This window comes from Myotis brandtii, unplaced genomic scaffold, assembly GCF_000412655.1.
Source record: "Myotis brandtii unplaced genomic scaffold, ASM41265v1 scaffold137, whole genome shotgun sequence".
Taxonomy (NCBI): domain Eukaryota; kingdom Metazoa; phylum Chordata; class Mammalia; order Chiroptera; family Vespertilionidae; genus Myotis; species Myotis brandtii.
Genome location: NW_005354874.1, coordinates 1,863,680 through 1,877,698, shown reverse-complemented (window position 1 = coordinate 1,877,698; position 14,019 = coordinate 1,863,680). Strand labels below are relative to the sequence as shown.

Genomic DNA, 14,019 nt, shown 5'->3' with positions numbered 1-14,019 from the left:
AATGTACCTACCTATATAGTTTAAGTTTAAAAAATTTGGCTCTCAAAAGAAATTTCAATCGTTGTACTGTTGATATTTGGCTCTGTTGACTAATGAGTTTGCCAACCACTGGTTTATGGGAAGTGAGAGGTATTGGGATTGGGTTGTATAGCTGTATTAGATGATTCTTTGGCTGTTATTGAGCCACTCCCAGTTCCCCTCTGTCACCACATCTGCAAAACAGAATAGTGATACCTGTCCTGCCCCAAGCAGCTACAGAAAGATTAAAGCTTTACTTCATCATTCCCCATGGAAAACAACCATCATGGTGAGAGGAATGTAGTTTGTATAAAAGATAAAAGTGACCCCCACCCCATAGATTAAATTCAAATGAACTCTCCTACCCACACCCCACCTCGAGCTGTGTCAGAGGATTTTCCTCCTTGGAGTCACTGCTGATGGCTCCCCTAGGCACTCGCTTCACAATGTTAAATAACAATTGTCGAAACATACATTTCATACATTTAGAAAAAACTCTAAAGTTTCTCTCTGAGTTTCTGTTCTTTTTCTGTCAGGGTTTCTGTTTTATCACAGGGCACTTTGATCAGTCTCATTCACAGACATTTTTCTACAGAAAGTCTCTACACGTAAACACACACACACACACACACACAGGCGTACACATGCACAGGTGTGCTCAACCTCAGGCCTGGATATGGAAATTTTAGATTTAGTTAATGAGGGCCATTGCTCCTTGTCTTTATTAATTCCCTCTGTTTAGCAATTAGAAAATAATAACCAAGTACTGTACTCAGGTGCCAGGTTTATGAATCTTGTTATCTCACAGTCAGGTTAACAAGGAGATCCCACCTTTTCTAATCCTCAAAATGAGTATGCTGATAATTAAAAGCCCAGAGCTTGTTCCAGGGATGGTTAATGAAAGCAAAACAACAATTAGAACAGGCTTTCACAGCACTTAAATCATCCAGTGATTACACATTTGTTCAGCAAGGCACTTCGAAATCCTCTTTATTAGTTAATCCTTGTGCAAACCCATGGGAAAGGTGAGTATAATATTATTACTAGGCTTTCTCTGAGAATCAAAAAGGGTGTAGTATGGAATCAGGTTTCGTAAACTCTGTATTTAAGCCCACTGGGAGAAGAAGGTGAAATCTAAATCAGCTCTAAGTAAGTCAGTGGAAAAATATGGGTCATGGTTCTCATCTATTTTTAGGAAAGAATATTGGGATTAGGGTGATGTAGGAGAGTTATCCTAATAGCCTCACCGAGAAGCATCTCACTCCTCAATTTCTCTACTTCTGATTAAGCTCAATAAGTTTTTTACTTAAACTGTGGCCCAGAGCTGACTACACCATTATTCTGAGAACAAAAAATAACTACCTGGGAGAAGTTGGGAGATGACCTCCCAATTCTAAATTTAGAAATTCTACATTCTATATATAATTCTATATTCATCTCACAAGTTGTTATGAAACTCTTACTCAATTTATACTTGATTCAGAATTACTTCAGAAATTTAACCTAGGACAAAACCTGGTGCCCATCCATTCCTGCCCATATCCTGGTTCAGGCTGGAATTTCTACTCACACAGGCTTCTGTAAAGGCTCCTCAGGAGTCTCCCATTCTAGCATTTTCCTTTGAGTCTGTGGCAGAGATAGGTCTGTCCACCAGTTCCCTGTAATGCCCATCCACAGGGAGGTCTCGCTGCTGCTGTGTGTGTCCTAGTCAGAGGCTGCATCTCCAGGCTCCGGTCACATCCAAAGGAATGGGAGTGAAGGTGAAGGTGTCGCTTCTGGTCTAAGGTGGCTGAGAAGTAGATGGAGCTTCTCCCTAGTCTCCTTCCCCTTCCACTGGCTGAACAGAGAGACCCAGAGGCTTTAGGGACAGGCAGAACAACACGGCAGGAGGAGCTTGGGTTCCTCAATGATCACAAGAAGGAAATTCCCCACCAAACAGGAGCACCCACTTGGAATGCTAAATATGTTAAGCCGCTGCTATTTGGGGGGTTATTTGTTACAGATATAAGCATTACCTAAGTTAATCCATACATAACTCATATAACAAAATACTATCAGGTTATTCTTGATAAAAAAATAACTTTGGTAGCATTATTTCTCCACTTTTCTCTGCCCCCCCCCAAACATGCACATACATACATACACACACACACACACACACACGAAAAATATAAGCAAGCTAACAAAAAAATAAATCTTATTGACTTTCTATTGCCTAATGAAGTCCAGACTTCTTACCCTGACCTACCCTACCTTGATCATAATGGCTTGATATGCCACTATTTCTCTATATACCTTCTAGACTACTTTTCCTTCCCCCACAAAAGACCTTGAACTCTCCTGACCTTTGGTCACATCACTCCATTTACTGGAATGATCTCTCACAGTTTTTCCCATTGAAGACCATTAAGTTTTTCAAAGAATAGTTCCAATATCATCCCCTCATGAGCCCTTCAATGAAACCTCGGATTTAAAAGATACCTACCTTCCATACTGCTATAGCACTGTGCCTTGCTTTTTTTTCTTTATTTATTCCTCAGATATTTATCCAGTAATTGTTTTATATCAGGAAGCACTGTATTTGGTTCTGAGGGTACAAGAGGAACAAGAGAGCCTTCAAAAAAATCCCAGTCTACTATGGAAGAGACATGTGCCTAGCTATAGTGAAAGCCTAAAATGGCACCAGTGCGTGCTCACACAAGTCAAGTGCCGTAAGCATGTTAAAGGTGGAAAAATTGATTCAGGTGGAGGAATCAGTACTGTCAGGCCCAGTTCTAAAATGTTTTTGTAACATGGAGCATAAGAAACAAATGACAGTCTTTTTAAAAGAAATAAATCATGTATATATTTTAAGATAATGACTAGGAACTCTATCCTAAATTTTAAAACAACAGGTGTGTGTGTGTGGCAGGCGGCTGGCCAACTTCCAACCATATCCTCCTCCCAACAGGCCCAGCCCCAATCTTCCCCAACTGGGGCCGGGCCGGCCGGACCCCACCCGTGCACAAATTCATGCGCTGGGCCTCTAGTATAGATATAAATGCTGGAATGTTGGAGGGATATATATAAAATATTATCAGAACTTACCTCTGTACAGTGAAATTGTAGGTGATTTTTAAAACTTGCTCACTTCTATATTGTCAAAGTTTCTTTCAATTAGCATATATTATATTTATAAGAAAAGAATAAATTATTCAAAAATTACCTGTTCCAATATAAAAAAATTTTTTATTGTTGACAATATTACAGATGTTTCTCCATTTTCCCCCTTTTCCCCCTCCATCCAGCCCCCACCTCAGGCCTTCCCTACACTGTTATCTGTATCCATGGGTAATGCATACATGCATATATGTTCTTTGGTTAATCCCTTCCCGTGCTCTCCACCCTCCTTCTCACTGAGATCTGTCATTCTGCTCCATGCATCCATGCCTCTGCACCCATTTTGTTTATCAGTTTATTTCATTCATTAGATTCTACATATGAATGAGATCATGTGATATTTGTCTTTCTCTAACTGGCTTATTTCACTAGCATAGTAATCTCCAGGTCCACCCATGCTGTTGCACTTTGGGGCGCCTTCATTATATAATTGAATACTTTTCATAAACCGGATCCTTTATTGCTGAAGAATTCTGTGTCTTTGAATTATAAGAAGCTATTTGAACATGTGAATATTGGCACTCCTGACATTTTAGTTAGAAAAAGTTGATTCAAAAAGAATCTGTGATTGCTTTACAGAATTTGTTAAATCACTGAAGTTAAAGCGAAATAAACTCAAACGTACCACAGAAAGTTTAAGTGTGAGTGGGATAGGAGAGCAATGGACTTATTTAATGAACTCTAGTCATCATCAAAACACTATTCAGAAGAAATTTTTTGAGCTATTTGGATTTTTTATTAAATAGACTAAAGAATAGGGAGTCTTTTCTAGAGTCTAGTAATAAAATTTCTTTTATATGGGTTACCCTGGTTAGCCACAAGCGTTCAAAAATTTCTTTCTTTGGGAATTTTAAAGACTTTTCTATCCTACTCCAACCCCATTATAAATTGTGAGGCTGCCTGGGCATTAAAGGTACTTCTCACTATTTTTAGTATAAACCTAATGACTGAATTGTGATGATTGTGCCTCAAGAAACAAATTAATAACTATTGCCTGCCTCAAATAAGAATGAGTGCCTGAGATATTGGCAAAGGCTGCCTTCCCCTGAATGATTCAAGTCAATATGCCTTTCATCTGTGGGGCAGGTGACATGCCATTCTAATCTGCAGGGCGCTTTCAAATGAATACCCACTGGATTTGTTGGGATTAGAGACACAAATTAAAGTAGTTGTTTTTTTATGACATCCATTTTCTCTATTGCCAGGAAGATTTGCTCAGAACAGTCTTCTGAATGTTAAGTATTTTAAGCAAGAGTATTCTTTTTTTCTCCAACAAATCAATTTACTGGACCACAAAGCTTTGAGAAAATGTAAGAAATGACCAGCAGAACATAGCTGAGAGAGGACATGCCCTAGAAATGGTTTAGCACAGGTCACAAGAATTCATAACTATTGAAGTGTGTAATGAAGTACTGAGAGATGGAGAAGAACAACAAAGAGATACTGAACGGCCACAATTTGTGAAAAATCTCTCTTCTTCCCCTTCCTTTGAAAACAATCCACAGGCACCCAGCAAAGTACAACTCTGGGACTGTCCCAGAGAACTTCAATCTTTAAAAGCAACTCTGCTTAGCCTTTTCACTACATTGCTTTAGAAAACAAAGCAAAAATAAAGCGAACCAAAATAAGCCATAGCAGGTGAAAACTTTTTTTTTTTAATGTTTATGTGCCATCACAGAAGTTAATGGTAAAAAAAGAAAAAAAAGTCCCTGAAAATATAGTATGTCTTTTGAGGAATCCAATTCTAGCCTGAGAAACAAAATAATTTATTCATTCATTCTACTGGTATTACCAGAGTTTTACTATGTACTCAGCATGTCATACAGCACTGGGAATTCAAAGGTAAGCAGGAGTCCAAGTCCTTGTCTTCAGGACGAAGAGACAGGCAACTGAATAAACAAATTCTGTTAACGTCAGCTCTGAGAAGCACATGAAGAAAACTAGGAATTTTAAATGCTTATTATCTGTATTGTTATCTGTTTTAGGGAATTGTACTGTGTCTAGTGTTCTCCTACCCCTTTAAAAGGAATCATACCTAATATCGGGTCCAGGGGTATCCAAGAAAGTGTTTGGAGATTGTGTTAGTTTCCTATGGCTGCTGTAACAAATTACCACAAATTTAGTAGCTGAAAGCAACGCACATTTACTACAACACACAGTCTCTGTAGGTCGGGAGTGTGGGTGAGCTGACAGGGTCCTCTGTGTAGGCTGTGCTCTTTACTGGGGCTCTGGGGAAGCATCCACCTCCTGGTTCATTCAGGTTGTTGGCCAGATTCAGTTTCCTGTGCTTATAGGACTAAAGACCCCATCTCCTTGCTGGCTGTTTGCATTCCTTCTTATTCCTTCCCTGGGGCCCTCCACGTGAGTCCTTCGAAAGTGTAGAATTTCTGACTTCTCCTGCTAAGCTCTCCGACTTTCTCTCCTGCCCTCAGCCCTGAGAAAACTGTGCTTCAGAGCTCAGGTAATAATATTGAGTTATCTGGATAGACCATGATCTCTCTATCTTAAGGTCTGTAACATATTCACAGGTTCCAAGGAATAGGACATAACATCTTCGGGGGAGCCATGCTGCATACCCAAGATAAATTACAATATTTTACACAATGGCTGCTGTTTACTACTGAGTATGGGCTGTTCTATTTCTAGGACATTCACTTGGCCAGGAGGTTATATGACATGGCTGCTCAAACAAGTCCCGACGCTCATATGCCTGTCTTCTTTGCTCTCGTGAAACTGGAGACTATGCATTTGCTCCGAGATATCCTGTTTTTTAATGTGAGTTTGTCTCGAATAGGTCCCAAATATCTGAAAAAAATCCAGTGAGCAACTCTTGGGTGGTGGAATGGAGGGACCTATTCCCCTGAAGAGAGTGGGAGGCTTGAATTTTTTTTCTTTCTAACAAAATGTCTTTTCCCAGCAGTTTACAATGAGATGGAGATGGATAAAATTGGATGATACCCTTGGACAATACTGGGATTTATTTGCGATTGGCCTCATTGTTGCTATGCTGATCTACCTGCTTAGAAATCGCTACGGATAGGATCTGGATTCTAGGAAAACCTGCTCATGGGAGCCAGTTCACTCCAAGGTGTCCTCACGAAATAAAGAATTTTCTTGTCAAACTCGAGAGTCTGCCGCGGATTTCCCAAATGCCTGTGATGGAAAATGGACAAAGCTTGGGACCTGTCCTCTGAGAAATCATTTCACTTCCTGCTTAGTTGAGGTGACCACTTGAGGGGTACTGGGGACTAGTCACCTACGGCTTCATTACAGACTTGTCATCTTAGTGATCTAGTTCTGAGTCAGGGATAAAGACTCCAATGCCAAGCCAATTCTCATGCTATTCTAACAACCTTTCAAAAGAACAAACGGGTGCCTTGGCTCCTGCAGACACTGAGGTAGGGAGAAGGCCAAGTCCTGGGAGGGCAGGAACACAGATCCCTCAGATCTGATAAATAGGAAAATTACACATAGAACCTTCCTCTTGTGGGGTTGATCCTGTGAACCACATCAAAAACCTAACAAGCCATAACTGGTTTGGCTCAATGGATAGAGCGTCGGCCTGTGGACTGAAGGGTCCCGGGTTCGATTCCGGTCAAGGGCATGTACCTTGGTTGCGGGCACATCCCCAGTAGGGGGTGTGCAGGAGGCAGCTGATTGATGTTTCTCTCTCATCGATGTTTCTGACTCTCTATCCCTCTCCTTTCCTCTCTGTAAAAAATCAATAAAATATATTTTTTTAAAAAAACCTAACGAGCTAAAGCTCCTGTGGCATCTGTGCCAGGGGCCAGCTTACACTCCTCACCCAGGAATTGGGTGGAATTCCCTTTGGATGGGACCAGCCTCCTGGGATAGAAGCTAAAGGATCCAGATGTCTATCTCCCCTGACAGGCAAAGCAGAAACCCAGGGCTGGAGGCAGGGTGGGCAAAGAGAATGCAAAAGGCCCATGACTCATGTCAAAGGTCAGGCTTGAATCTCAGCTCCTACTAAAACATAGGAGCAAGGGCAACGTGACTCAAGTTTCCTGTCTCAGCTCATTGTTCCAAGTAAATATGAGCAAGGCCTTTGAAAATATGAGTGGTTTAGAGCATTGCTGAGACCTCTCTCTTAGTGGCTGTTTTCTTGTAACACTAAAGTTTTGAAATTACCATTTATTTGTAAAGATCTAAGTTCTTAGATAAGGAACTCTTTTCACCAGAGGGTCTAAGGGTGAAGGGCAGAAGTTTTATCCTCCTAGTATTCATTCATTCATTTATTCACTTACTTATTCACCATGTTTCCCAAGAGCCTACTCGGTACAAGCCACTTGTCACTGTATATAATTTGCTTTTTATTAAGTAAGAATTGCTACGTGTAAGCACTTAGGACAGTGTCAGGTCCACAGGAAGCACTCTGGGTTCTCTACACTACCTTAATTCATTAATGCTAAAATTTCTTTACAAATTTTAACATTTCCAAAATTAGGATACACTCAAAATGAATAGCACTTAGATTTGAAGAACTCCTATATTATTATTTGTTCGCTCCATTTAAGAGGAAGCCCCTGAATGGCTGAGGCTCTTTCATCCTTACACCCTAGCACCCCAGCACCTAGCACCATGGCTGGGACCTCGTAGTGCCCAGTGAATTGGTGGAATGATTGCAAAAAGGAAAGAAGCCTTTCCCAAGGGCACCCCCATCCCACCTCGTAGACTGCATGTCACCTCTCTCCTCTGAACTCACGAGGCCCTTCAGTCAGACCTCTTTTCTGGCGTATCTCATGTTCTACCTTGAACTACAGTTGAGTGCCTGTTACCCAACACCATTGAAATGAAGGCAGGGTCCCACCCTATTTACCTGAGGATCATAGTACCCTATTTGGCACAGTGCCTTCACTAGGAGTCTCAAAGTACTTTTGTTCTAAGAAAATACCCAATGTCAACTTCACTGTGGTCTCTAGTGATCCCAGCTGTGAGCTCTGTCAGGGCAGCAATTAAATCAGAGGTGAGGAACCTTACTTCTGCCAAGGGCCATTTGGATATTTATAACATCACTAGAGGCCCGGAGCACAAAATTCGTGCACTGGGGGAGGTCCCTCATCCCAGCCTGCCCCCTCTTGCAATTCATGACCCCTCTGGGGATGTCCACCTGCCGGCTTAAGCCCTATCCCTGGCAGGCCTAAGCCAGCAGTCGGACATCCCTCTCGCAGTCTGGGACACCTCGCTCCTTACAGCCACCTGCTCACTGCTCCTTGCTACTTGGCTCACTGCTCCTTAGCGCTGCTGCAGAGGCAGGAGAGGCTCCCACCACTGTGCTTGTCAGCTGTAAGCCCGGCTTCTGGCTGAGTGGCGCTCCCCCTATGGGAGCGCACTGACCACCAGGGGCAGCTCCTGTGTTCAGTATCTGCCCCCTGGTGGTCAGTGCACGTCATAGCCACCAGTCGTTCCACCGTTTGGTCAATTTGCATAGGATGAGTTATCTTAAGTTGTATTTCATTCATCAAAAAAAGTCTAGGTAAAGATAAAGTGCCTTTTACAAAAGGAGCATTCAATCTTCACCTAAGAGCATTAGAACAAATCTCTTACATTTGAGAGCTATTTGGATTTTGGCATAGAGGTAAAACAGCTATCTCAGGTCTTGTGATTTATTCCTTTTAAAAGCAGTATCTGTTTACTAATCAATCTTCTCGTGTGAGAAAGAGCAACTTTTACATAGGACAAATGGTAAGCTAGCATCACAACAGCAGTACCTAATTCTTGAAAGCCTCTTTAAGATTCATTCTCTCGGAATAATAACAGCTGACATATCATACTTATTATGTGCCAGGCACTGTTCTAACTAAATGTATTAACTCATTTGTTCTTTACAACTGCCTTCCTGGGAGGATACTGCATCATCATCCCTCTTTTACAGAAGACGTTGAAACTGGGTCAAGTAACTTTCCCAAGACCACACAGCCAGGACAACTGGTTCAGAGTCCATTTTGTTGACCACTGCACTGAACTGCCTTGACAAAGTTCATAAACAACTTTGCAGGTGTGTGGATCCTGTAACTGAATGTAGGTTTTCCTGAAACTGTTCAAATTATTCAATATCTCTGCAATGCCTAGCATTGTGTAGAGCTAATGATTCCCAGGACTGATTCAAGATCTTGCAAGGTGCTTCCTGATAGCTTGCTGGTCATTAGTTCTGGAAGATGCCATAAAATATAGATTCCTCTGGCAGATTCACAACATGAGTGCCAATCATTTAGCTGAAGAGGAAGAACTCATGGACAGGAAACGATGTAAAAAAAATGCTACAGGAGGGGGAACTAAAAAGTTCAAGATGGTCTGGGACAAGAAAGCAGGTGAACTTGAGCTGGACTTAGAGAATGCCTGAGCTTAGCGCAAAAGAGACAAAGACTTGGGAGGGCGGGCAGCTGCACAAGGACACATTCAAGCACAGGGCTGAGTGTGTGTGAGAGACCGTGGATGGAGTCACCTGTCTGGCTCCCATACACAAAGGTTGTGGCAGGAGGGAGAACACAGAGGGTAAAAATGCTACAGGAGGGGGAACTAAAAAGTTCAAGATGGTCTGGGACAAGAAAGCAGGTGAACTTGAGCTGGACTTAGAGAATGCCTGAGCTTAGTGCAAAAGAGACAAAGACTTGGGAGGGCGGACAGCTGCACAAGGACACATTCAAGCACATGGCTGAGTGTGTGTGGGAGACCATGGATGGAATCACCTGACTCCCACACATAAAGGTTGTGGCAGGAGGGAGAACACAGAGGGAAAGACTGGTACTTCATAGAAGGCTTTGGCCTCTAGAAGAAGGCACCGTAATGAATTTGTTAATTGCACTGGCTTTGTCACATACAGGACTGAAGTCACTTGCTGGCTGCCATTTATTTATGTGACCTTGGAGAACTTACCTCTCTAGGCCTGTTTCCTCATGAAAAATGGGGATTATGGTACTGTTAGCCACCTTAGAGGGAGCTGTGATGACACCTTAGGAGAGGTTAAGTAAGCTGCCTCTGAGAACAATGAGTGCACAGCTGGCTTCTCGAGAAATGATGCAGACAACTTGTTTAGAGATCCCAAAGGACTTTCCAAAGGACTTTCCTATTTCTCCACTTGGTCCTCCAGCCACCGGAAGCCTGAGCATTTCCTTTTCAGGTGGGACTTACAGTCAGACTCTCATCACCCAGAAGAATAACTGGGAGCTTTCAGCAAAATTCAGGGACGCGTACCAAATGCTAAATGCTTGGTTCCTAGGAGAAAATGTCATCTTCCATGGAAAATGTAGAAGGCAGTTTACACTGCATATTTTAGGTTCTAGAGCCCTTCACTAAGGCCCATATACCTACAGCAGTAATGCATGCTGTACCACTTTTGTGGACTAGGGAACCCAAGGCTCATCAGTGTTCACCTCAAACCTTCTCCTCAGATGAAATTCAAGTGAACTCTGAAGGGGAAAGAAGTCCCCAAAACGTCAACATGGAGTCTGAGAAAACGTAAAGATGGGAAAGGAACCCTGTCCCTTCCATTCCAGGACCCAAGTCCTCGGATCAGACTGAACGCTGCCGAGATCATCCGGCCCAACGGCTCACACCGTAACATGATAGAGGGGTGTCCCATGCTTCCCTCAGTGACAGGGACTCCCTCCCAAAGGCCATGATTATTAACCAAAATGGGAAGGTGGGAACGTTTTGTTTGAAAAAGCCCCTTAGGGACTTGGAAGGCAGGCCTGTAGTCTCCTTTGAGACTGAGCACCAAACCTGTAATTTTAGATGAAAACCCTGAGGCCAGAAAGATGGAGTCAGACTCAGCCTTGGGCACCAGCAGGGCCAGGACTAAACCCAGACCACCTGACTCCCAGTCCCTGTGCTGCCCTCTATCTCCAGTGTTTATTTTGGCAAGTGCTGGCAGATCCTGTGGAAACTTCCTCCCCAATCTCCTATTCTCAGTCTAAGCATAAGCACAGTTTAGATTGGAGCTGTTCCCGATTATTTGTTTGCAGGGCTGGCTCTGACACACCAGGAACCATGTCCTGGGAGATTCTTGTACAAGGTGTCTGGAGATTGAACAGACTACATTTGTACTTTGAAAGTGAAGGCTGTTTACCTTTGTCTTGTGTCATCCATGGCTAGCAAGACAGGATCAACTCTGGCTTTTAAAAAGCCCCTCTTTAAAAAATTTTTTTTTTATTTCAGAGAGAAAGTGAGAGGGAGAGAGATATAGAAATGGAAACATCAATGATAAGAATCATTGATCGACTGCCTCCTGCACGCCCCACACTTGGGATTGAGCCTATAACCCAAGCATGTTTCCTGAGAATCGTGACCTCCTGGTTCATAGGTTGACACTGAACCACTGAGCCTTGCCAGCCGGGCCAAAAGCCCATTTCCACAGTTGACACTCAACCACTGAGCCATGCCAGCCGGGCCAAAAGCCCATTTCCACTGCATCATGCACACCTGAGAGTCTGGTAACAAGTGCAGTGTCAACGGTCCATCCTGATAACCAGCAGTCAGCCACCCAAAGCTAAGGCAGAGGGAAGTGACTGAGGAAACCATGCAGTTGCTTAGCTCATTGAATTTTCAAGGTCAGAATGTTCTCAAATTCTCTGGTTTCATTTTGGATAAGTCCCATCAGGCTTCCAGAAAATTGATCCTAATATTCCTAGGAAGTGAAATTTGAGGCTTACTAAATATGCCTTGGGAGGTTCTATTTTGAGATACCATGGACTCAAACCTCAAGGTAAGAGAATCTCAGGGCCAGTATTCCCTGAAAACAAGTGTAATATAGTAGTTATGTTGGCTTTACATAATTTCAAATAAGCAAGCTATGTTCTATACTTGAAGTACCAACTTCATATATGCTAGGCACCCAATTGTTCCCAAAGAGAGCAAATTAGTTATCTATTGCTGTGATAACAAATTACTCCAAACATAGCAGCTTAAATACAAACATTTCTTATCTCAGTTTCTGTGAATCAGAAATTTGGGAGGCTTATCTGGGGGTTCTGGCTCAGGGTCTCTCCTGAGGTTGCCATTAAGGTGTCAGCAGGGATCAGTCACCTGACAGACCAGGGTTGGAAGGTCGGCGTCCAAGATGGCTCATCCCACAGCATGGCAGTCCTCACCCCTAGGTACGCCCCACGGTGCTGCCCAAGTGCCCTCTCAGAATGGCAGCTGGCTTTCCCAATGAGCAACCCCAGACAGAGCAAGGAGGCAGCAATGCCTCTTATTAACAGAAGTGACACACTTCCACTTCCATATTCTATTTGTTGGAAGGGTGTCACTAAATTCAACCCATACTCAAAAGGAGGGCACGGAAGCTCCACCTTTTAATTAATTTATTTTTATGTTTGAAATAGTTTATTTGCTTTTTTCCTTTTTATTGAATTTATTGGGGCTCCACCTTTTAGAGAGAACCATGTCAAAAAATTTGTGAATAGATTTTAGAACCACCATAGACACCAGAAACATTCTTTCCTTATCTGTTAACAACTTATCAGGGCTCAATATACCTTCCATTATTTTCAAATTAATATTTTAAATCAACAAGATAAAAATCTGTCAGGAAGCCAGACAGAGATTTCAAGTATATCATTTTCTGGAAGGGCAGATCCATTTATTGTAAGTTTTCTGAAGGTAAACCTCATATTATTAATGAAACAATAATAAAACAACCCCACCTCCCAAAAGTTCGTAACATCTCTTCTTCGGCAAGAGAGGCTAAAATAATTTATCCATATATAAAAGCCCAGTGACCGAACGGCAGAACAACCAGAACCACTGGTCTACCAGTTGCTATGACATGCACTGACCACAAGGGAGCAGACACTCAATTTAGGAGCTGCCCCCTGGTGGTCAGTGTGCTCCTATAGTGGGAGTGCCGCTTGGCTGACCAGGATGAGCAGCGCTCCCACAGCAGACTGATCCCCACAGGCCACGCCCCCCACCAGTGCAGGAATCCATGTACCGAGCCTCTAGTGAAGAAATAATAAACACTACACCAAGTATCCTTCTTTTCCCCAGTTATCAATTAGTATTCATTTCTTTCCAATTAGATTCCTTATACAGAAGCCAATCCATGGTAAAATACTTTTATCCCTCCTTACTTAAGGGATACATACTGAATATAAAAACTGTACAATACAGGCCATACCAATTCCACCTAGTGGATAAAAATGGTACTAAAGTCAGCCAGTGTGGGCTCAATCCCCAGTAGGGGGCATGCAGAAAGCAGATTAATGATTCTCTCTCATCATTGATGTTTCTCTCTTGCTCTCTCCCTTCCTCTCTGAAATCAATACAAATTTAAAAAAAATTTTTTTAAAGATAAGCTCAGAAAAATTAATTTCCTGAAGGTTCCAATTAAAGCTTAATATTTCAAGCAGACATTAACTTAATTTTACTACTGTCACCCATCCTATATAATAAAAGCCTAATATACTAAGTGTCCAGTTGACCGGTCGGCCATTCAACCAATCTACACTAATAAAAGAGAAAGATGCTAATTAACCATCACTCCACCACTCTGCTACACCCACAGGCCATGCCCACCAGCCAATCAGGAGCGAGTATAAAAATTAACCCAACTAAGATGGAGGCGGCCACGGAGCTGGAGCGAGCAGGAGGCTTGGGTTGCCCCCGGCAATAGAGGAAGCTAAGCTTCCCACCTGCCCTGGCCCACCCTGGGCTCCGTTTAAGGCTACAAAGTTTCAATTATAGAAGATAAATAAATCCCAGATACCTGCTTCCATCCCGGCCTGGCCTCCGCTCAAAGAGGCGCTGAAAAAAAAAAATAAAAAGGAGAGGCTGGGAGCTTGGGTCACGGGGGGGGGGGGGGGGGGGGGGGGGGGGCGCCGCAAA

The 14,019-nt window shown here is 42.7% G+C and overlaps 1 protein-coding gene across 1 annotated transcript in view; it reads left to right on the top strand.

Annotated features, from left to right (window-relative positions):
* The window catches only part of SEL1L2 (sel-1 suppressor of lin-12-like 2 (C. elegans)), a 103,166-nt gene extending 96,877 nt beyond the window's left edge, over positions 1–6,289 (top strand). The window contains exons 17-18 of the mRNA XM_005860574.2: positions 5,824–5,952; positions 6,098–6,289. Of these exons, the coding sequence (XP_005860636.2) occupies positions 5,824–5,952; positions 6,098–6,217 (249 nt within the window). The 3' untranslated portion in view covers positions 6,218–6,289. The remainder of the gene's footprint in view (positions 1–5,823; positions 5,953–6,097) is intronic.
* Positions 6,290–14,019: the final 7,730 nt, after the last annotated feature.